We start from the raw sequence: 23,938 nt of genomic DNA, 5'->3' as shown, positions 1-23,938 counted from the left end.
CATCCTTTAACTTCTGTGTCCACCAACACCCATAGAAATATAGTTTTGGCATCAGCTGCAGTAAAACAGTTTGAGCTTGGATCTCTAACAGTACATCATCAAGTCTCTACAGCCAATAAATATCTCACAGCCAAGAGATGAGTTAGAATCCCCACAAATGATGTGGCAGGCTAGAGACGTAATCCAAAGAGAACCCAAAGACCACTTCCCCCCACCGTATGTCCACAGGCATTCAGCACCCCCTCCCCAAGAAACAGCATGGAACACAAGACAGTTCTGCTTCCTGGTATCAGATTTTCAAGAATGTGAGAGCATGGTAATATTTTCATCCGAATTTGCCCAGAGGGATAACTCCCTTGTGAGCATCCCGTCATCTTAGAAAGTCTTTTCCTGACTCAGAATATAGAATGACCAGACTTACAAGCCCAAAATGAAAAGTGTTTGTTTTCTTTTAAAATGGGGGCCATTTCTTCTTTCCATTGTCAGAGCTCAGAGGTATGTGTATCTTCCGAGGATTTTGATGAAAAGCACTTTGCTTGACAAGAGGTTAATATTTCTGTATTTGAGCCCCAAAGCTCTGAAGTGTCCCTGGGCTGTACAACTACTTGTAAAAGCTTCCATTTCTCTTAGAATCATGTTGCTGAAGAAGCCAAGGAATTCTTTCATAGACGGGGCTGTTAGCTGCTAAGCAGACACATGTAGCATCCACTATCTGTGTGTCCCAAGAGCTGCTGTTCATTTAAATGCCCATCAATGCACCTTCAAAATCAATCAAGCATCTGCTTATACCAAACCCTCTAGTGAAGCTTACCCAAAACTACCCACAATTTCCAATCGCCCTGATTGACCTTCTTAAAATGACCTAGAGTGAATTATGGTCATTATTATAGTGAATTCCCTAAGTAGGGGAAGTCCCTCACACCAAATCTGAATATGTGATACCACCTCAAATTGAGCATGCTCAGGAAAGTGCCCCCTCTGCTTGGATCAATGCTTCTTGAATGAATACGACTAATTTCCCCCACAAAAGCCCTTTGCTTTGAGAATCTTTGTATGGCTTTTTTACTTGTGGCAAGTAATAAACCCCTTTTCTCCTTTTTATGTCCTGGATGGACTTACTGCCTTCCAGTCAACCCCCTGCATCGGGCTACAGTGAGCTAACCCTAAAGCAAATGCTGACTGAGTGTATGTCTCTCAAACTTCAGCCTTCAATCCACCTCAGGATCAAGTGCACGTTTCAACATTCCTAAGAAAAGTAGCTACGTGAATGACCATGACATCTTGACTGCCTACGTCATTACTTCTTGAAGTCATCCAGTTGTTGCTCTGGTCAAAGGGGTCAGGAACCACCATCTACCTGGTTTAGCAGCCAGAGGTTTTCTCCACGCTGTGTTGCCAAGGCAGCTTCTTTTTTCTTTACTAATTTGACAAGGCTGAAATTAGTTGACAAATACAGTCACCTGAGGCAGCCCTAACCCCCTTCTCCTTGTTACAAAGACACATGATGCTCTCCGAAGATGAGATCACTTTGGTTTGCCCCTATGACAGGCTCTATTTCTGGCTCTCCAGTAGTCAGAGAAGTGGCATTTCTGACTGGAGTCAAGTCAGGGCTGCTGGTGCTATCCCAGCAGCTGTGGGGGTCTTTGAACGCCATCATCTCTGGGGTGTGAGTACCACCATGCATATGAGAGTTAGGACTGAGGACTTCCAGGGGAACAACCGCTCTGCTTAAGAGTAAGCAACACGTCTTTTTAATAAGAAAACTGGTTTAAAGTGGAAAAAATATTGCACTGTTATCCAGTCTCCGGTGCCACCATGATACACATGATGCAGGGCCAATCCAGTTTGCTCAAATGGATAGAATGTCCCTGAGGGAGAGAAGCTACAGAGTATCTCCTTACCTTATAAAGTGATTCCTATTAAAAACTAATCAATCACCAATTATTACTTGGATGTATATGGATATATACATACATACATAAATGTTTTTTAAAGGCATGGTCTCTCTGTGTAGCTCTGAGTGTCCTAGAACTCACTCTGGAGACCAGAATGGCCTTAAACTCAGAGATCTGCCTTCTTCTGCTTCCCAAGTGCTGGGAATACAGACATGTGCCACCACTGCCCAGCTGACCTTGTTTATTTTAAGAAAGACATATCACATAAATGCAAGTATGCATGATTTCTGTAACTGTAGCTAATTTGAAGAAACATTGATGGACAGGTATTATTAGAACAAGTAAGTGAGCACCTAGAAAACAACACTATATGAGTTTTTTAGTAGAGAGACCTGAAATTAAATTTAGATTTAATTGATAAAAATCTCTCTTCTTTAGTAGTGAAGAGACTAGAACTGAAAATAAATCAACTTCTCTATATTTGATTTGGTTTGATTGTTAATGGACCTCTGTTGTCCCTACCACTGCTGGCATCTCCCCTGTGCTAAAATACAATTTTCTTGTTCAAATCCACTCCAACTGGCTTGTGCAGAGAAAGACTTAGTAAGAGATATTTGGGGAGTGACCAAGGCATCAAGCACAGATGTCCTAAGGCCAGAAGGCATGCAGCTGGACACAGAGAGAACAGACACATTAGAGGTCTCACTAGCATCTGCTGAACAGGAGAACCACAGAGACGGACAGGATACTGTAGTCTCTGTTAGTATCCCAGGAAGAGCAGGGCACAAGCTGGCACCGGAAGTATACATTGCATCATGGGTTTCCTCTTGGCAGCGCTGGGATCTGAACTGTATGAAAAGCTTGAAGGTATTGCATTTTCCCTCTCCCTCTCCCTCTCTCTCTCTCTCTCTCTCTCTCTCTCTCTCTCTCTCTCTCTCTCTCTTTTCTCTCCTTTTTTTTTTCATAGCTTTCCAGGATCTGTCACCTAGAGATGAAAATTGGCCTGGGTGTTTGGGAACCAACTGTGTTATCTTCTATATAAACAAAGCAATTTAAAAAAGCTTAAATACTTCATGGTCCACTTTAAGAGCCTCAATCCAGTGCAGCAGCCCAGGGCCATGTGTAGGCTAAAGGCTTTGTCCTGGCTTCACAACACCCCGAACAGACATTTTAGACACCAAGAAAAAAGGACTTCAGACACAACAGTAGATTCCAGGTCTGTATTTTCTTTGTCAACTATTTCTGCATGTTCTTGGCTCATTATTATGGATTATAACTTGTCAGTTTTTCTGGTGTGTTGGTAAGAATTTCCTTGAGACAAAGTAGCTCTTGGAAATGTGTGTTCCGAAGTGTTTCTCTAGTTTTCCATTTGCCTTTGGCTGCTGCTGGTTTTTATTTATATTTTGTAAAAGAATTTTATAATCTTAGAAGACAAACCAACTCAACCTATTTGTAACGGAATTTAAAAAAGAAACCCAAGAATTTGACAATTTGTAAGTCAACACTACAAATTGTGTCACCAGAAAAGAAAACAACAGAAAGAAAAAAACTCTGCTAAATCAGATTTTTCTGAAAATTGCTGATTTGTGGTATATTTAGTTCCCACATCCACAGAACTTTCAGGAACTTCATTATAAAACCTACTTGAGTTTAAAATATCTTCCTAACATTAGCAGACCCAGGTGGCTGCCTAGCACTTGGCAGGACCTTTACAACTCCAATGAATGACTCAGGGCAATGTTTCAAACACAGAGTAACTGTGAGTTATAGAAAATGCCAGTGATCCTGTGATACATTTGGAAACCTCATGCAGGCTTCCCAGCTACAAAAGAAGGTCCTGAGAAAGGCTTCGAGGGCACAAGTGTCCTGAGCAGGGGCAAAGCACAGCTGGACTTCCCTGCTGTTGGATACCTAGCTAGCATCAGAAACTGAGAGCTCCTTTCCAAGTTATGGAGATGAACACAAGGTAGTAAAAGTACCTGTAGCTTTAAACGTTCTTGAGAATGTGTGTCTAAAAGGTAAAAATCCAAAATGAAAAGAGACACCATTATACTCATAGAAACAGGTTACCAACTGCCTTTAAATCAAGCGGCAGTCAAGTGTCAAAAGCAAATTAAAAGGAGTCAGAGATTGTCTCTTTGGCCCTGGCATGGGTGTGGGAGCATGCTGTCCCCTCTGGGACAGGGGATAACGGTGGAAGTGAAACTCTGTCAAGCCATCTTACAGGTAGAGCAGAGTGGACGGTGCAGTGATGGGAGGGGCCCAGGCAGCAAGTGCAAGTTAGTGACCAAGGACTCCAGCAGAATGACCACAGCAGCAGGCAGCTTTCCTGCTGTTTGGGCAAGTCAGGCAGAGCCAAGTCAGGGGATTATAGCCCTGGGACTGGCAAGCTCTCTGGGTGGATAAAGGCACCCCCTCCATGCCTGAAGACCTAGGTTGTTGGATCAGTAGAAGGGAAGAACAGACTCCTGTATGTTATTTTCCATCCCCCACAAGCTCGACATGGAGCATGCATCTCTCCATCCATTCCCCATACACACACACAGAGACACACAAAGTAAATAAATTAAAATGAAATTTAGTTAAAAATATAGCACTGAGTTGACGGGACCACAAAGGGAGAGACCATAGTTAAAAGAAGAGACTCCATGAGGCTGGGAAGATGGATCAGTGGTCAAGAGCATTCGTTGCTCTTACAAAGGACCAGGGCTCAGTTTTTAGCACTTACATGATAGCTCATAATAACCTATCACTCCAGGCCCAGGCATCTGACTGTAGGCCTTCTTCAGGTCTCCACAGGCACCTGTACACCTACAGTACCCATCCATGCATACAGGAAAAACCGTCATGCATATAAAATAAAAATGAAACTTAAAACAGACAAAACACAAAACCCCATAAAATGTCACCTTGTTTTACAGACAGTCTCAAAGGGCAGAGGGATTGCTCTAAACTCTTGTTCCAGTGACAAGGGAACAAATGAAAAGAGGCTGGCTCAGCATTTTTATCCCTTAACCAAGCTGCAAGGGTAAAATGTAGTTTTAGAACCTCAAAGAAAGGCACACATTCCGTCATCTGCTCATTGTCACCCCACAAGGGAAAACATGAAAGGGACCACCTGCTGTAATTAATCATGGTGTCACTCTCTGCAAACATCTAGGCAGGAGCACGTTCTACACACAGGTCTCTGTGATGGAAGGTACTTAGTCTTCTCCGTGGCTGCTCCTGAGATGGTCTCAGAAAAAAAACCGATAGGCAATCTCAGGTCAAGTAGGGCTCCCAAGATTGTGCCGCCATGTGGTTCTCCAAGCCCACACTCTGAGCTCAAAGTCAATGCTGCAGAAGCCTGCTCCTTCCTTGCATGGCCTAATGCCTACTGTAAAACTTAACAGGTGCCAGGTGGTGGTGGTGCACGCCTTTAATCTCAGTACTTGGGAGGCAGAGGCAGGTGGACCTCTGTGAGTTTGAGGCGTTTGAGGTTAGCCTGGTCTACAGAGCTAGTTCCAGGACAGCTAGGACTGTTACACAAAGAGACCCTGTCTCTCAAAACAACAAAAATTAAAGAACTTAACAGGCATCAGGTGTAGCACTGAACACGCTTCATAGGGTTGGCCTGGGCATTGACATGTGCTACCATCCACCTGCACATGTCCTTCACACGTAAAGCAGAACATAGAGACATTGTGAATGGATTGTCAGGATGTGTGTAAAGTCCTCTAGTAGTTTAAATTTTAATCTCATCCCTTTAACCAACCGTTATGGCGACCATCATCAGACACTGTCTTAAATGCTGTGGACTATCATGAACGACTCTGTCATTGTCCTTACAAAAGACACATTTGAAAGAGTGGCAGCATTGAGGGATGTACTAATAAATGTGGGCCAGTTTGAGTAGCCAGCTCTGTCCTGTGAAAGGTGAGAGAGGCCCCTGAGCAAGTAAGCCCTGCATAAATACTAGATTCCAGGGAGCACACAGGAAATCTGCCCACAGACCTGGGGAACCTGGGCCACGGCCTCCTTTCTGCTTCCCTCCTACTTTCTGTTTCGTATCTTTACACTTCTATGGGAAAATGCCTTCTTGCATCCAGTGTGGGACCACAGAAGATCCTCAGTGACTGTGGGTTTAATAGAGAAATAAAAAGAAGGAAGGAAGGAAGGAAGGAAGGAAGGAAGGAAGGAGTGAGGGAAGGAGGGAGGGAGGGAGGGAGGGAGGCAGAGGGCGGAGGCAAGCAGGCAGGCATTTTACCACAGGCCACTGCCATGAGATCAGACTCAGGTGTTGAGCAAATGGTATTCTTTACTCTTACTGCATCTCATGCTTGAATGTGGATTTTCAGAGCGTTCACACCTCAGCCAGAGCTCTCTCCGGAAGCCCTGAAAAGCACTTCCTTGACTAATCTCTGGTAGCTTGTCCACAAGTGATTCCCTTTTAACCACATTCTTTCGCTGAAGAAAATCAAGGGTCTCAGTACCTTTAAGAACTAGGAGGCCTCCACCAGACGGGATGGCTACTTGTGTCTGATGAAATCTGTGGGGTGTTAATGTCTTTCCCAGACAGACAGCTACTTAATAATTGTCAGAAAACACCAAAACACTACCCAAAACTTCAGTTTTCTGAACAATCTGCCAACAATTTCAAACCTTACCAACCCCTACAAATCTTAGAGGTGTGAGACTAACTTAGTAACACAGAGTAAAATAAGTGTCTGTTCATAATAACAAAAGACACCAGACAACAACATTTAACATAAAGTCTTTCTATCAAGCATGAAAATGTACTGGACAATACACAACTAAAGAACTAGGGCTGAAATTGCTCACATGATCATCATTTTTAATGTTCATCCAATTGAGAAAAATTGTGAGTCATTTTCTGCCATTAAAAACTACAAAAAATAATTCATCTCAGTTATAGCTACAATTATGGCCAATTCAAACAAATACCCTAGTCGAACCTTTCAGTAGATAGGGAAACTAATCTTCTGCCACTCATACGTATACAATTCCCATCAAGTCCATTTGAGATAAAGCCTGGTGTAACAGAGGTAAATGAAGCAGGCCTGCCACTATTAGAAGTTGCCTAAGGGTCTGACAGAAATGTAAAGTGTTTCAAAAGACGTGTGTAGGAAGATAAGGCCTACAAGGCCAAGAGAGGAGACAAACTGGAGTCTGCCTGAGAGTCTAGCAACAGGCACTGTCAGAGGTCCTGATCGTGCCTAGCCAATGAGGGGCAACCATGCAATGTCACCTGATCAGAACATAGGCTGGGTGTTGCGAGGAGGGTATACAAGACTCTCTCCCCATTGCTGAGTAAGTGAGTCTCTGTTTTTCTTTTACCTGACTACCAACCACTGTCTGTGCCACTAACACCTTGCCTTCTCACTCCTCCCTCAAGGGAAACAAGAGGACACCAGTAACAGGTGTGTGTGTGTGTGTGTGTGTGTGTGTTTGTGTGTGTGTGTGTGTGTGTGTAATATGTGATGTGGTGTGTGTGTGGTATGTGTGTATGTGTGTGATGTGTGTTTATGTGTATTTTCACTGTATCATTTTGTCCAAAAAGGAAAAGCACTTATTTACCTTGGGTTATTGGTTATTGTTTCGAGACAAGGTATTATATAGTCCAGGCTGGCCTTGAACTCCTGATTCTCTTGCCTCTACCTCCCAAGTGCTGAGGTTATTGGTATGTGCTAACCACCCTTGATTTATGTGGTGCTGGGTATTAGAATGTGGTATTTATACAACAGGTAAGCTGTACCAACTGAGCTATCTTGCCAGCCCATGGAGCTACATCTTAAAGTAATAATTACTAAGCAAGCTAATTTATCCAGAAAAATCATTAATTCCAAAAGTATATGGAAAAATTCTTCTAATAGTTTTTCTGTCACCCTGGAAGGACAGAATTGGTACTAGAACCCAATATCTTAGAATGATTTCATACAACTACCCAGAGGAACAGTATTCTAGTATCACTAGGATAATTTAGTTTTTCACTATTTTATAACTTCTTGTCAAGAATTAATTATGCCACTTATATGATGCAGCATGGACCTAAGTAATAAATAGCTACCTAGCTGTAGAGTGTCTGCAACGTGAATGAGTGCACAGCATCTGGATTCTTCGTCTGCTCCCCAGACAGATCTTGTCTGGCAGATGGGGCAAGTGCCCAAGCTTTGTCAAGTGTGGAGTGCAAGGCTGGGGTGGCCATTTTGGAACACGGCATGCAGCTTCTTACAAAACCGTCCATTACATTCCTATGTAATGCAGCAGTTGTGCTACTTGGAGTCAACAAAAATCAGATGAAAACGTATGCCCAAGAAAAACACTGCATATAAATATTTATAGCAGGGTTTTTCCCATAGTTGATACAAATTGGAAGCAATCGACATATCTTTTAATTGATCAATGGATAAACGAAGGATTAATCCATATAATGGAATGTTATTCGGAAGCTTGAAGAGATTAGTTTTCAAGTCACCGAAAGATATGGAGGAACCCCCAAAGCATGCTGTCATCAAAGAACAATAGACAACAACATAGCAGCATGATGTCAACTGCAGGGCACTTTGGGGAAAGGCAAAACTGTAGACAGTACAAACATCTGTGGGTTTGAACACCAGGGGTTTGTGTTGAAGGCAGAGAAGAAGTAAAGAGAGCAGAAGCTACTCTGGATAGTAATGTAATGGTGAATATATGTCTGTGAATAAACACTCTTTAAACACGTAGAATATGCAGCTGTGGGCTTTTGTCCTACAACAACATGTCAATAATTGCACTACTTGGAACAAATGCACCATACTAACAAGAGAGGGGAACCTGAAAGTGGTATCTGGGGAAAGATACAGGGACATTCTGTACTTTCCAGCCATTTTTTCCCCTGTAAATTTACTGCTTGAATGAGTATAGAACGGAATAAACGGAGGAGGTCTCAGAAGTCCCTCCCTCGGAAGGTGGTTTACTGAGCTGTTTTTTTTTTTTTTTGCTTATAATGTAAAACTATCAAAGGAAGCAGATCCATCACAGCCTTATAGTCTGAATGGCTCACACCTTATAGTCTGAATGGCTCACACCTTATAGTCTGAATGGCTCACACCTTATAGTCTGAATGGCTCACACCTTATAGTCTGAATGAGGTGCCTGCACTTCATCGACACAGCTTTGTCTAGGCTGGAGTTCACATTCCTGCACAGAAAACACAAGTTCACTTTTGAAAGTAAGAATGAGAAATCCAACTAAATCTTCTGACGCTGGGTCCGGAGCAATAGACGAAGAGGGAATGGAATTCCGATCAAGCTCTTTCTAGCCTCAACCAGAGACCCATCAATAAATAACAAAGTTAGGCTTCTCTGACTCAGGAGGTGGGGCGCTCAAACAGGCTGGGCTCCACAAGTCTCTGAGTTCTTTGAAAATGTTCTCGCTAACTGGTGTAATCACGAAAGCCAGCCCCCTTTCTCATGCACATGTGTTAATCGCCATTGTGCAAGTTCAGGGTGGTTATTACCCAGTTGTCAGACGCCCATTAATTATCCACTACGCTGTATTTAGCCGTAGTCTGATAAATCTTTTTAATTGCCCAGGCTGCATTTACCAAGCATCTTTATTTAACATGTTCCCGACTCTGTTTATGTTTATGCCTTTTCCAATAACTCATTAAATAGTCTTTAACTGCTACTATACGACTCCTCGTGAAGACTCCGTCATGCCCACCCCCATGCTGTCCCCTCCTTCCCTCATTATACAGGATTTGAAACTTCTCAGTAGTTTCTAAGCCCTCCCCAGCCATGTTTCCATTTCCCTAATTCTGAAGAGCACACAGACACCTTCCTCAGCGTTAAACTGAGGGTGAAAGGCAGCTTTATGCAAATACGCACCCAGACTGAGTCTCTCCACAACACTCATTCATGTGACTAAAAAAACTGAAAGCAAGTGCAGATCTTTTGGGAAGTCACTCATGGCACTGGTCAAGTTAAGATCCAACTCCCCGGTCCAGCTACTGGCATTCTGGGCTTAGATCTCCCGTCAGCCCTTCAAAAACTTACTAAGTTCTTTTACACACCCATTCTTTGCTTTCTGCGTGGTATTCCTGTCGTTTCCACTCAGAAACTCCCATTTACCCTACTCTGTCAAGCAGCCCTGTCTCTGCCCTTTACGACACAAGCCATCTTTGAAGCATGAATTATTAGAAATAAGAGATACTTTTGTTAAGTCAGGGAAATCCTTGAAACCCAGAACATTCTTGTTATTAATCTTGTGAGCATGGGGCCTGTGTGAAGAGAGGTCTTCATACTATTTATTGAACGAGTATTCTGAGATAAGGGAAATCATAGTCATTTTTTCCAGCATATTATACCCGACCAACCACTGGATCATGCATGTTTTCATAGAACAACACTAGAAAAAAGTAAGGAAGACATAGATAAGATTTTTTTCTTAAAGCATAAGACGTGGGATTTAAAAAAATGTAAGTACATAAAAACTCATTTTCTGACATAAAACATATTGGAACTCTAGTATCTATGGTAAATTATATGTTGCAAAAAGGGCATTGAATTGTAAAAAAAAAATGATCCTGGCCATGTAACTTGTTATGCCAGAAAAACAATAAAGTAGGCTCAGCCTGTAGCTAGAGAGCTCATCAACTAAGTCATCTCCGCATTTAAGAGTTACCTTTTAAGTAGCAACAATGGACTTCTAATTGTCAAATGTGTCCACTTGTGAAATTTTTTGGTTGTTTGCACTTAAGAACAAATCTAGCATTTGCATAATCTGCTCCTCTGAGATAGGTCTCAGGAGATGAGTGTCAAGTAGTGTCACACACTGGAGAGAGAGTAAGGGAGGAAGAGAGAGGGATTTCTTCTGTGCCTGTGAGCTTTTGTGCCTGTGGTGGAGTTCTTAATTCATGAGATATAACATAAGCATATCTGAAACATGACTACCTTAAAATGAGAATATAAATACCGGCCAATTACATACTATTCACATGGGACTGGACCTTACACAGTATTCTTTTTTTAAAGCTTTCATAAAATATATACATGTATAAAAAGAGGTTTAATGGAATTTTCCTACATTGGAGGAGATGACACTCTCAAATATGTACCCCCTGGTAGCAAATTAAAACTAAGACATGACACATTTGGATGACAGAACATGAAGACACTTGAATGTGGGTGCCTGGGGAGATCAGACATTTGGATCTCCCTTGATCTGTAGCTCCAGGCAGTTCTGAACCACCCAATAAGGATGTTGGGAAATGAAACCAGGCCTCTGGAAGAGCAGTGAGCACTCTTAAAGGCTGAGGCATCTCTTAAGTCTTTACTTCGTACTTTTTTGTGACAAATTTCTCAACGGAGACAAGATGTATTTTCTTCTCAGTAGGTATCAAATGAGCATGAGAGATTGATCCACAGTTTCTGTACTTGAAGTTTGATCTATCACATCAATATCAGTGACAGTTTATAAAAAAAATATGATACAACTCAGGCCAATACAACAGATAGGCTTGCCTGGGTACATAAGTACTCGTAAGTACACAAGTACATGCAATAAGGTATATAATGAGCAGTTGTATGTTCAGTGTAGAGCTACAAGGGACATCGAAATTCATCCAACTTTCTCTCTCTTTCATTTTAAATTATAAAAGATAATAGCAAAGCCAAGAATCGGTGTGTCTCCTATTCTCATCAGAGAAAATTTTATAGTTAGACTTGACTAGTCTTCACTGGTGTTATAGTAAAAGCAAACCCCCTGAGGTCATCAGCAAGAGTGTGTGTGTGCCTGTGCGTGCATGTGTGTGTGTGTGTGTGTGTGTGTATACATGAATGCTTTGTGTATGCTAAACATACAGCAAGCTACATGCCCTGTTTTTACATAAAATTACATATGTGGTTTACATTCTGTTTCTATTAGAAATTTCTAGGCTTGGGAATGTCAGAGCTTCTTGAGGAAGAAGAGAGAAAGCTTGAAAGGTAGGGAAACGCTTTTCCACCTCACTGTCTTGTATTAATCTCGGAACAGTAATACGGGAGGGAAGCATGAGGCTTGGCAAAGCAATGCTGTAAGTGGGCACAGCTCTTGGCTCTTTGGTAGCACTGTGCACCCCAGCAAGTCTCTAGCCTTTTCTGGACTCAGTTGGTTCATCTTCAGATGGGAGATCTTCAGATGGGAATGCCCAGCAGGATGATGCTACAGTGGTGCTTGCAAAAATATCATCCTTAATTGTCCTCATCAAATGATGTTTGCTGTATGCCAGAGAAGCCCACTTTGCCATTAAGGATTAAGCATGAGAAAGGTAGGAACCACAATAAACTTTCACATAGAAGGGAATTTTGTCTCCCAAAGAGTTAGCATACATCAGTAGGTAATCTGTTTTATAACCTCCATTACTGACCTGACTAAAGGAGGGAAATACCACACGGTCCTTCCCCTGGTCACTTTCAGTAAATTCTTACTAGTTATTTGAAACACTTCATTTTAGACTTCTCTCTTTTTCCTCAAGAAGATCTGACATTCTTAAACCTAGCAATGTCTAATAGAAACAGAATGTAAAACCCATGTGTAATTTATGTAATAACCGTGCTGTAAAACAGGAAAAAGAGGGCTGAGCTTGCAGTTTACTGTATGCTTAGCATACACAAAGCACTAATGTGTGTGTGTGTATATATTAAAATAAAACAAGTGAAATTCATTTTAATCATATATTTTATTTAACATGATACACCTAAATCATCATAAATTTAATCTGTAACTACTGTGAAATGATTTATAGACTTCTATTATTCCTTTTTCATACCAAGTCTTCAAAGCCCCCATGTGTCTGACACTCACTTCACATCTCAGTAGGAAGCATATACATTTTAATTATCTGCAGATACATTTAATTATTTAATTAATTAAGTGATTGTTAGCCATGTGTCAATGGTAGCTAACCATCAAAAATTCATAGAAGTCCAGAGCCTTGGGGCATTACCACAACCTACTTGATAAACAGCCGCTCTCCCAGTGAGGACTCAACAGTCATGTCCTAGAATCTAAGGGGTGGGGACCCTGGCACCTAAGCGATAAGACAGCCACACCACAGGTTGGGTGAAGAGGGCATGAGAAAAGTACTTAGTAACATTTCTGGTATAGCCACATTTCTCTAGAATGCTAATGGAAGTGGGGAAAATGGATATGGACACAGGTATGGATGCACCAACTCATCATTCTTGCTATTATTTTATTCTAATGTACAGACACGGGGCAGGATAGAAGGCTCGGGGAATACACAAGCTGTTGACCTGAGTTCAATCCCTGGAAGCCATATAAAGTAGGAAGGAGAGAACCAACTTTATAAAGTTGTCCTCTGACCTCCATGGGCAACTTGTGGCATGCATGCCCCCCACCATCACACACACACACACACACACACACACACACACACACACACACACACTCAAGACGTACTCTTAGTTCTTAAGCAAAAATCACTGCCATGTTAGATAGGTTAACTTTGGAGCCAAAGACAGTTACAATGACTGGATCATCCATGTTCTATTAATGTCCCGTTCCAATTAACCTTTCCTGACCACATAATATGAGAGGCTCCTTCTCTGAAATAACAGGTGCTGCCTAATACTTCTTCAACTCCTTGTGTTCACTATCCACTCAAGGTCCTATTTCTGAGGCGGATTGCCATTCTTTATGTCCAGGGTGGAGCGGAGACTCTGTTTTCCTTAGAAGCTTCAACTTGACTTCATGAATAAAATTATTCCAAAATACTGCATCAAATTACAATCAGGAATGTGTCTAAGGCACATTGGAAATACACAAGTTGGAACTTGGACCCTTTCCCTAAATTGTCTCATTGTGTGTAGGCAAACATTCAGAACTCCACTTTAAAAGGGGAAATCTAAACCACTTTGGTTCTCTAAGGAGTCTCTTGGATTAAGGGACTCTCAACTTTTACCACGAGTTTATGCCTGGCCCTTGTTCTATATTTTCTCCGTTAATGACGTATGTTGGCTGGACCCTCTGAAAAGTGACTTCTTGCCTTCTTCTGATAAGACAAAATCTCAACTTGGAGAACCTCAGAGCGCAGTGCCTGCTGGTGCTCTCAACAGCAAGTCCGTCTCATTGGCCTGATTATGTTTACAACTACAACTTTGCTTGTTCTGCCAACAGAACACACTCCTCTGAGAAGAACTCGGCCAGACTGATGAAGTCTAAGTTCTGTGGTCATATAGTTTGTTCATGCCTTCAGTATCACATCCCCACTCCTGGTTCTAAGATTTGCAAAACAACCTAGTTATGAAATAAAATTCTCTGTTTTTTATTTCTCTCATTACTAGTTTTTTTTTCTTTCTCCAGCTAGTAGAAGTGGATTTTATGAATAGCTCCTATATTGCCTATTAGCAAACAAGAGAATGCAACTCAGTGATATTTCTAAAGTTTCTGAGTCTGCCTATGCCTATCTGATTAAAAAAAAAACAAAACCAGGCTCCTGCCTCTCTCTACTCAGGTGATTTTAACCTCAAGGAAGGTAAGTAATAGTATGTTAGCCGATCGTTGTTGGTTGGTTTTCAAAATTTGAACACATCTAAAGTGCATACTCTAAATATTTGGTGCCAGGCTACTCTCTCAAGCCTAGAATACATTTTGAACCAGACCATCAATTTCTCAGCAAAACCCCCAGCAGGTTACCCGTGACTTCCACTTCTAATAGGAGCGTGTCCCCTGGAAATACAAAGCCCCGGGAGACACACTCCTCATTGTGCTAAGGTAACGGCTCCAGTGGTGATAAATGGTTTGAGGGAAGCCTTTTTGAATTGACCTACATTTTTTAAGATGATGGTTATTAATTGTACTTTTGCAAAACAGGAAATTAATTAACATGCCGAAAGTCTATTAAAACAAAAGAAGCCTTTCCAAATTCTTTTCCCTGCCACCCTGAAGATCATCTCTTCCTTATCGCTATCTCAATGGCACTGTGCCCGTGCCAGGAACTGATGATTGGCACAATGGGAGACTGCCTTGGGACCGTTTTGCTCCAACTGCCTCCTTGACTTTTACTCTCTGCTACTGGGAAGATAGAAGGCCTGGTTAGATAAAAGAATCGAGCCTCAAACTGAGGTCTCTATCATACCTATTGTCAAAGCTGCAAAGGAAAAAGGGAAGTCATGTTTTAACAGAAATGAAATCACTCACATTTGTATCTCAGATAGGTGACTTTGTCAATGCAAAGTCATCAAAAGGCTTTTCAAGGCTTACTCCAGGTCTTTCTCACTTTTCTACGTGTGGGTGATTCTGCTTGACTCATCCTCACACACCCCACACACTGCCCACTGTTGTGTTTGTACAAAGGAATCCCCTGGCAGGGAAATACAGCATGTGTGTAAACTGAGCAAAAGAAGTGGAGCCCGTTCAAACTGTTGATTTATGAACCCCAAAGACTAGAACACACAGCATAGTTTCACGTAATTCTCTCTTCAGAAAATCTTAAAATAGGGGCTTAAAGGTTTTGTTACTTTTCAAATCTCTAATGTTGGCATAGAATTAGAACTGACAATTCAGGCATGCAGGTACTTTCCATCCAAGAAAGGGTAATGCGCTGATCCTTTCCAGCAGAGGGCAACATGCCCTGGCATAAGCTTGGGTATGGTATCTTCACAGAGATCACACTATCAGAGACAGGATAACCCATGACACACTTTTAATTGTGAAGCAAATTGAGCTTTGGCAACAGTCTTCTTGCTGGCATTGCAGGGATCCCCTTCGAAGCCCGTGAAGCACTGTTCTGATTTGTTAATGACAGCGTTCCAGCTGTCCACACTATGTGTAGATGGCAATTTTGAATCCACAAGTCTGTATGGTATACATTTTGGAATTGGTGAGTTCGGCATTTTAAGCATCCATTTCAAATACTGAAGTATGTGTTTTGATGGGAATAGCTTTATTTGATCGGAACTAAAATTTGAAAAGGACATAAAGGCAGGTGCTTTACAGTTTATGATTTCCTCTTTATGTGTAAGTCATGTCAGCTCATGGGAGTTCTAACTCCATTACTATCAGCTCCTAAAAGATCACTGTAAATCTCTTGTGACTTACAGAAAGAAAAGGAGTCTCACTCAAGGGCCCTGAAGGAATTAATATGGGCTTCCTGGTATATACACTCTGGGTATCAGAAACAAAAGGATTTGTAGCAAGAACAGAATCAGAATTTTAGACCTGGAAAGAACCTTAAATAATATTTTGGATCAAGGGTATCCTTTACACCAGAAACTAAGAATAGGAAGGATGAACCCAAAGATCTAGTGAGCCATTATGGAAGTTGTGCTATTTCTCATGCAAAGAGTTACACATGTTCCCACATACATAGGTGGATTTTCAGCTTCTGTATGGCTAAACCATCTCATCTGAAGCCAAGTACAGTTAAAGAGGATAAATGTGTCTCTAAATATTCCTATCAGTGGCAATCTAACTATAAATTTATCCCTCTACTTGGGAGTTATATAAAAAAAAATCTAATAGTGTCAGTTTAGATCACCGACTTGTTTCTTGAGCCTCTCTTCGGGGTCCTTTGCCATCTGCATTTCTCTATGCATATCGTGCATATAAAATTATGCTTCATGTTAGGAAGGTTACAAATTCTGAAAAAGAGATTGAAAGCCCCCCAAGTGCCCAGCTAATACCACATCGAGGCATATTATCAGTGAAATATACATAAGACAAATAAAAATATGAACCCCAAAGCTTGCCCTTACTTACTGTTATGTCAGCAAGAGAAGAGCAGCAATCTGGTCTTGTAGATGCATTGCCCCCCCCTCAGAGAGTGACCATAAAATTGAAGCATAGCCCTCCCCTTTTCTAAGACCAGCAATGTGAAAAAGAGGTAGGCTGATTTGTTCTATTCTTTCTAGAAAAATGCCGCGCCTTTCCAATGCTCTCTACTGTTAGAAACCATAAAAACAAGCTGCAAGCTCAGTTACATACCCATAAGGAAAGGAGAAGCAGCCTGGGTTTTACCCACAGTTCATGACGTGCCCAGTGAGGGTGCCATGCTTTATGCTAATAAAGGTATCAGAGACACCTTTCTAGAATGAGCTCTTGGTAAAGGCGGTCAGACTCAAGAAGTAGCCTCATCAAACATATCAAGGGCACCTGAGAATTGTTGAACACGACCTAACAGCTCATCAAAACTGGAAACTCTGACCTGATAAACACATTCTCATGAATGGTTCTGTCTGCTACCTCACACCTCACGCTGTAACACCACAGATTCTGTCTGAAATCCCAAGGTCCAGTTAGTATGCCACGTGACTTTGTAAAACAAGCCAAAGAAATGGTTATTCTGATTAGCTCGTAAGTATGTAAAGACAAGCCACTGCACGGCTAAATAAGTCATCTGTATTATTTAGACTTCTGGACTCTGTAGTTTCTTACTTAGAATGCAAAATACAAAACACTTAATAGCAAATGTATTGGAAATAAATTTGGTCAATAAGATTTTTTAAAGTTTTATTCTATTTTATTTTATTATTTTATTTTATGTGCTGAGTGTTTGCATCAGAGCACGACATGCATGCCTGGTGCCAGTAGAAGTAAGTCAGATCTCCCGAGACTGCAGTCACAGATAGTTGTGAGCTGCATGGTGGATCCTGGGAACTGAAACCAGGTCCTCCACAAGAGTAGTCAGGACTCTTAATACCGAGCCATCCCTCAAACTCCAGTAAAAAGATTTTTTTTTTAAAAAAAGAGACTGATCAAAACCTTTCAAAGTTACTACTGCTTAAACAATTAGTGGATAATGTTCAAATCTGAGCATGCATACACTCATATAAGAGCTATATTCAACTGCCATGCTAAGATACGCTGAGATGCTACAGAAGAATAACGAACGTAAGATTTTCACTCTCGTGAAGAAAATATGGTTCAAGGAAATGGAAATAATTTTGGATGTTTCCTTTAGTTATCAAAAGGATACATAGTTATATCCACCATATGGCTTATGTGTAAATCACTGCAACTCATACAGAGATCCAAGGAAATGCACAGGGAGCTACTAGCTCTCTGACTGTGTGTGGATTTAGACCCATCAGTTGACTCAGGGGCTACTCACCATCCTTGTAGGGATTTGTGAGCCTCAAGGGAAGAAGACAGCTCTACAAGACGATAGCTTTTAAAGCAGCACAATTACTGGATTTCAGGAAACTGAGTATAATGATAAAAATGGTCACAAAAGCTCATGCCTGGAAGATAAGCTTCCACTGCACCCCTCCACTGACAGTCAACGTATCTCAAGCCTGTCTTTAACTAGCTTTCTTGCCCATTGCTGAGGCACCCCGATAAGAGAGCCACTGCCTGTTTGTGACTATGTCAGATTGCACAATTCCTTTGAAAATCTCTTTTAGTGACTCCCATTCTTTTTGTTTTTCTGTCTGTTTTTTGTTTTCTTGATACAGAGTCAAAAGCACTCTACCAAGAAGTAACATCTTTATCTGGTAGTCCTACACATTTTGCCAGAGTGTCTCCATGAAACTCCAAAGCCTCTTTCCATCACAACCCTTCAGCTCTCATCAGAGCACCCCCCCCCTACTTCTCTGGTAACTACAATATTAACTCAACTTCATTGGTCATTTTTGGCTTGCTTCCTTCCCTCAACTGGGAATATTAAATTCTATGTTAGAATGTGAAAAACCATGTGACCTTCAGATAAAATTTATTATTTGTAAATTCAGATAAAACTTAGAGGTCTCTGTCTTAATTTCCATATATACAAAATGAAAGTGCTACGTCGAACATGAGTTAAGGATCGAATGAAAAGTAGAACAGCTTTTTAGAGATTTTAAAGTACTCGCAAACTCGCTTATAGCAGATTAGGAAATAGAAATTATATAGGGCAGCGTCCACTAAAGCCTAGGGAGGAGCTCTTAAAACAACAAAAATTACCCAAATACACTGTGCTCCAGAGTTTTCTTTTGTAGATTGTATAGGTGGAGTTAAACTGTCTGTTTCTCTGAGAAATAACTATTGTATTGGCTTTCTTTACATGTTCTTTACAATAATACCCCAAATCAAGCCCTGTGAGGTCCATGGATTTCATGAATGGAAGAAACATTGTTGAATCGGAGGAAAGGGTGACATCTCTTCTGAGACTTTCAATTGAGAACATTTGCTTCGAATAAAACGATGTTGTAACACGTTTGCAAACCACTGTTCTCTATAATCGTTCAGAGGTGACTCCTTGACTTCAGACTAAAATCTCATTCCTTTTCATTATCTAGTACAAAGAATTACTCAGTCTCGTTTCTGGCTTCTCCTCCCAACCACGTGTTTGGGTGCCTACAGTACACCCTGTTCACTTTCTGCCCTGAGCATTTGTGCTTTGCTGTACTCAAGGCTATAAAGTGAATCATAATTTTTTTCTCATCATTTAAACCTTTATGTGGACATCTCCTTCTCCACATGAACCATCACAATTGCTTGAATTTCTCTTCCTGGACTTAGCCTTATTTTGATGTTATCTGTTTATATCCTGTCTTCCTCATGCGGGAGCAGATACCAAGAAGTATATTTTATTCATCTCAGGAAGATGTATCTGGAGCAGTGCATTGCACACAGTAGGTACTTAATATAGGTTGAAAGAACTAAATAATAAATATGCACAAAGAAGGAGCACAAATGTACAGAAAACAGTCATTCAGTATTGCCTAAACCACATCAGGATGCAGGATTAGTGTTGATGCAGTGAAGCAGATGTTTTACAGTGTGGCCTTCATTCTGCTTCCCACTTTGTCTTTCTCTCCAGGGCCAATATCATTTATTTACAAGCACTACCTGCATATTCACATACGTTGTACCACCTAATCCTAAAAGCCACCACAGAATCATGCTATGCTGCCAAAACTCAATGCAACAACCGCGTAAGGTAGCAAGAGTAGTGCTGGACTTGTCCGATGTGTGCCCACTGCGAAGAGTCCTCCACTGATATGAACTTCAACTCCCTTTCTACCTTGCCAATCTTAGTGCAGAAAAATCATTGTTTTCACATATTTTTGTGAAATAACGGGAGTTAGCTAATGATCCAGAATGAACGTAAGCTTTAGAGTAAGATAAACCTGCTGCTGAATGCTAGATAATATGTTCAGTATCAGGGTGACCCTAGAAAACAGTTATTGTAAGCCAGTTTTCTTATACAGAAGGATACTAACCATTCCCTTCCAGTTTCCTGTAAATGTATGAGATTAAAAGCTGAGAATTTTAAGTTTCCTGATGACATTACCAGCACAGTTTTTACCCAACCTTAGAGATAGCATAGAATAACTTTTCTTCGGAGACCACATTGTTACAGGCCTAGTTAGTAGATGTGCCATTGTGATGCTCACTGACTGACATGCATTCTTAGTCATTCTGGAATTATGTAAAGAGAATAATAAAGAGGCATGCTCTTCTTCATTTGCGGGCACAGTTCCCTAAATCCATGGTTGCTCTTTCCACGTGCTAGCAAAAGCTCACTTCATTATTTTGCATGGCTCCTTCTCAGCACCACTTTCTATGACTTTAAAAGCTTCCATTAATTTCTCATTAGTAAACTTTAATTAAAATGAACATGTATCATTGCTTTTAGCAGTTGTATTCATAATGCATGTATAATACATGCAAATTTAGTTCACAGCATTTCAAATGGCTTATTTCAGAATAAACAAACACATGGATGTTATTTTTTAAAAAGATTTTTATCTACAGAAATATTTTAGACTCTGATCCTTCCCTAAAATAACTACAGTTTCATGACAATGCAATGAAAAGTTAGCAATCTTGATAAAAATCTATCTTATTCAAGACAGTAGCTGGTTAAAACATGAATAACACCCTCTGAGCTTTAAACCATTGGTACCCTGGGGTTAGTGCAGTCTTTGGGTAGAATTCATAGAAAAGTAGAATGGGGAGAGGCCAAGGGATACTTCTAATTGGAGGATCTATGGTGGTCTAACATATTACACTGTTTCTAATACAATCATCTTAGCTGTGTCCTTTTTATTACATATTATGAAAGGCACACCCTCCTCCACTAAAGTTCCATTTAATGTTTAGCACAGAGAAGTTGAAACATATCAGAAAGTATCTGAGCATTAAATTTCACAATTATTCTCATTCTTTATAGTTCTCTTCCTTATGTCCAAGAACTTAAAAGCACGTTTTCAGAAAATAAAGATGCCATTTTTGGATCACAGTTCTACCAGATTACTATGGATTCCTCAAAATTTTTGATCAACAGAAAATAATGGGTTAAGTAACAATTCTGATTTGCATAGTGAACACGTCATTTGACCACAATGAAAAAGATCTGGAATTTCCAAAAAGAACAGTTCCACCCAGGTGAGCCTATTATCAAAATTAACCTCAAAGTCTCTCAGGATTTGCAGGGATGCATAATAAAACTGGGGTCATGTGTTCCTCCAAGGGCTGAGTCAATTAGTGCACCTGTCTGACAGCCTGTCATTTCCTTTCTGCTCTCAAGCCTACCCTTTTGTCCCTCGTCCTCTCAGGGATTCTTCTAGACCCACTGACCCAGTGGCTGTTGTCTCAGTGAGACATTTGTGCCACGGTTTTCCTGCTTCTCACTTTCTGAATATGATTTCCTGGAGAAATGAAACATTGTTTCCAGTTGGGAAAGTGTTTAGATTCGAAAGTCTAATAAACACTCTAATTGAAATTACTCTTCAGTTCACTGAGTTTGATACCACATGCTTTTCCGGAAATATCAATCTGTAGGAGACACGGCACAGTTTATCAGTGACTATACCTAAGAAGCGCTGGCATGATAGATATAGAGATAGTTAAAAGGGAGTGATTTTAAAATGTTTTATAAAGTTACCAAATAGAATAGTAAACTCTCTGTAGCACACTGCTAGATTAAATTTGCTAACCATGTAATTCAAGCCATCAAATCATTTCAATAATTAAATAAGCCTTATAGTTCTTCCTCATAATAGAAGAATTCCCAACTCTGGGTCTTGCCGAAGTCCTCTGTGGGAAAGAGAGCTGCCACAGCTGCTGGTGTTTTAGAAAGTCTCCTTGAGTTTCCACATCAATATGCCTGACAACACACTGTGCATCACGTTCCCAGAAGGTGTCTCCTCTATGTATTTTCCAAAGCAAGAGATTGGTATCTATGACCATGCTCACCCAACTTTACAAACATGGGTCCTAAGAAATGCAGTGGAATTGTTACACTCACTCTGCTCAGGTGGAGAACCCTGCTGTTCGCCAGAAAGAATAAGAAGTTAGCAAACCTATTCTACAGATGCTCTGAGCTGTTTCTTCATGGGATGCTTCATCATGTCAATGACCCCCGATGTACTTGATCATAAACACAACTACAGGTGAAAATTTTAAAACACTGACCAGTGTCGGTGCACTTGGTGGGAAGTTCCCACACATTGCACTACACATTTACTAAGCCATCTTGAAACCAAGGAGTCTCTAGGGTATTAGTCTGTATGTTCTTTGACACACATACTTTCTATGCATTAAACATCGCTTTCCAAAAATTCTAAACACATGAAAGTCAAAGGAACACATTTCTGAGCATATTGTTCCGCTACACTCCTAGGTCCATGCAGTGATGGCTGAGGGATGCCAACTCTCCCGCAACGAGTTTAGTATTTTACTTGTAGTTTACTTTATAAGTGGAAGTGATAACTATGCAGAGACTTGGTAGAGAGAGTGATAAGCAGCAAGTCAACCAATGAAAACGCCAAGCGCAGTTAACGTTTACCCAGTGTGCTTACTACCCCTGTTCCAAAGGCTCTCAGTTACGTGTGGAAGTAGACATGGGGATACCACAAAGAAATTGGAAGTATTCTATATCAGTTCAGGTATCATAAAACCTGATCACTTGTACACGCACACACATATATACACACTACATAAAATGATTATATCTTGATTCATGTTATATATATGTTAAATCAGATATTAACACTACTTTGAGCATAGTACTTCTTTGGCAATCATTATTCAAGTGTGGGTCCCTTTGGGCAGTAATAATTCCTATTTAACTAAAATTAGTAATTTTACCCCCAGAACAAAGAAAAGCATACCAAGTGCTGCACACCACAAATGTGAGGTAAGGAATAATGGCTTTTAGAAAGTGTGACAGGAACCCCCTACTAATGAATTAGTGTGTCTACTATCTGGGGAGAAGTTGTAGCATAGACAGAAAGCCGGCAAGCCCGTGAGAAGACAGGATGCATGAAAGACCTCAAACATGTTCATGTCCATGCCCTTCCCTGATTTCTCTTTCCTCACCTAACCTGAATAGGTAGGTAGATAGAAAGGCTGGGAGGGAGAGAGGAAGGAAGAAGAGAAAGGTGGGAACACTTTAGAAAAGAAAGAAACCCAAAGAGAGACTAGGCTTACTACCAAAATCATCTTGGACGATTTCATACGAAATCAGAGCAGTGGGCATATAGGAGAGGCAGTAGTTCCCATCGACCCCCATCCTGATACAGTACCTCCAGACTTGCCCGAGCTGCAAGATGTGGATGAGGGACTGCAGAAGCCAGATGCAGAAGGAACAGGACGCAGACCTGTGTTTGCTGCTGGTCCGGGTGGCCTCGTTGCTGATGCTGCCACTGTTGGTGGCGGCGATGTTGCTCTTGCTGGCGTTGGATGCTTGCCTCTGCGGCGTAGAAGGGCGAGCCTCGCCTTCCCCAACTGCAGACCCACCGCTGACCACTGTCTTGCAATCCGGTCCGGGCTGCTGGCAGCTGGAGGCCATGGCCGTGGCGCTGTCCTCGGTGCTGAAATCGTGCACAAACCAGCGGAAGCTGAACACTTGCACAGAGAGCGAGCCCAGCACCACGAAAAAGAGCGTGAGCCCAAACCACCAGCGCTGGCCGCGCAGGTAGTAGTCCACGGCGAGCCAGATGTCAGTTCCCACGTCCGCGAAGTACACGGCCACGGCGGCCAAGATCCAGAGGCAGTCCCACAGCGAGTAGCGCCGCTGCTCCCTTCCCAGGCGCAGGCACAGCGCCGCTGAGCCCGCCCCGCCGCCCGGGCCG

The 23,938-nt window shown here is 41.4% G+C and overlaps 1 protein-coding gene across 1 annotated transcript in view; it reads right to left on the bottom strand.

Moving 5' to 3' along the window:
• Positions 1-23,937, bottom strand: part of Xkr4 (XK related 4) — a gene marked incomplete at its 5' end in the record, with an annotated part of 307,987 nt that extends 284,050 nt beyond the window's left edge. Inside the window, one exon of the mRNA XM_026786611.1 lies at positions 23,390-23,937. Coding sequence (XP_026642412.1) covers positions 23,390-23,937 — 548 coding nt within the window. The remainder of the gene's footprint in view (positions 1-23,389) is intronic.
• Position 23,938: the final 1 nt, after the last annotated feature.

The sequence above is a fragment of the Microtus ochrogaster genome, linkage group LG5, assembly GCF_000317375.1.
Source record: "Microtus ochrogaster isolate Prairie Vole_2 linkage group LG5, MicOch1.0, whole genome shotgun sequence".
NCBI lineage: Eukaryota > Metazoa > Chordata > Mammalia > Rodentia > Cricetidae > Microtus > Microtus ochrogaster.
The sequence above is the reverse complement of the archived record's forward strand: the minus strand, read 5'-3'. Positions and strand labels throughout refer to the sequence as shown.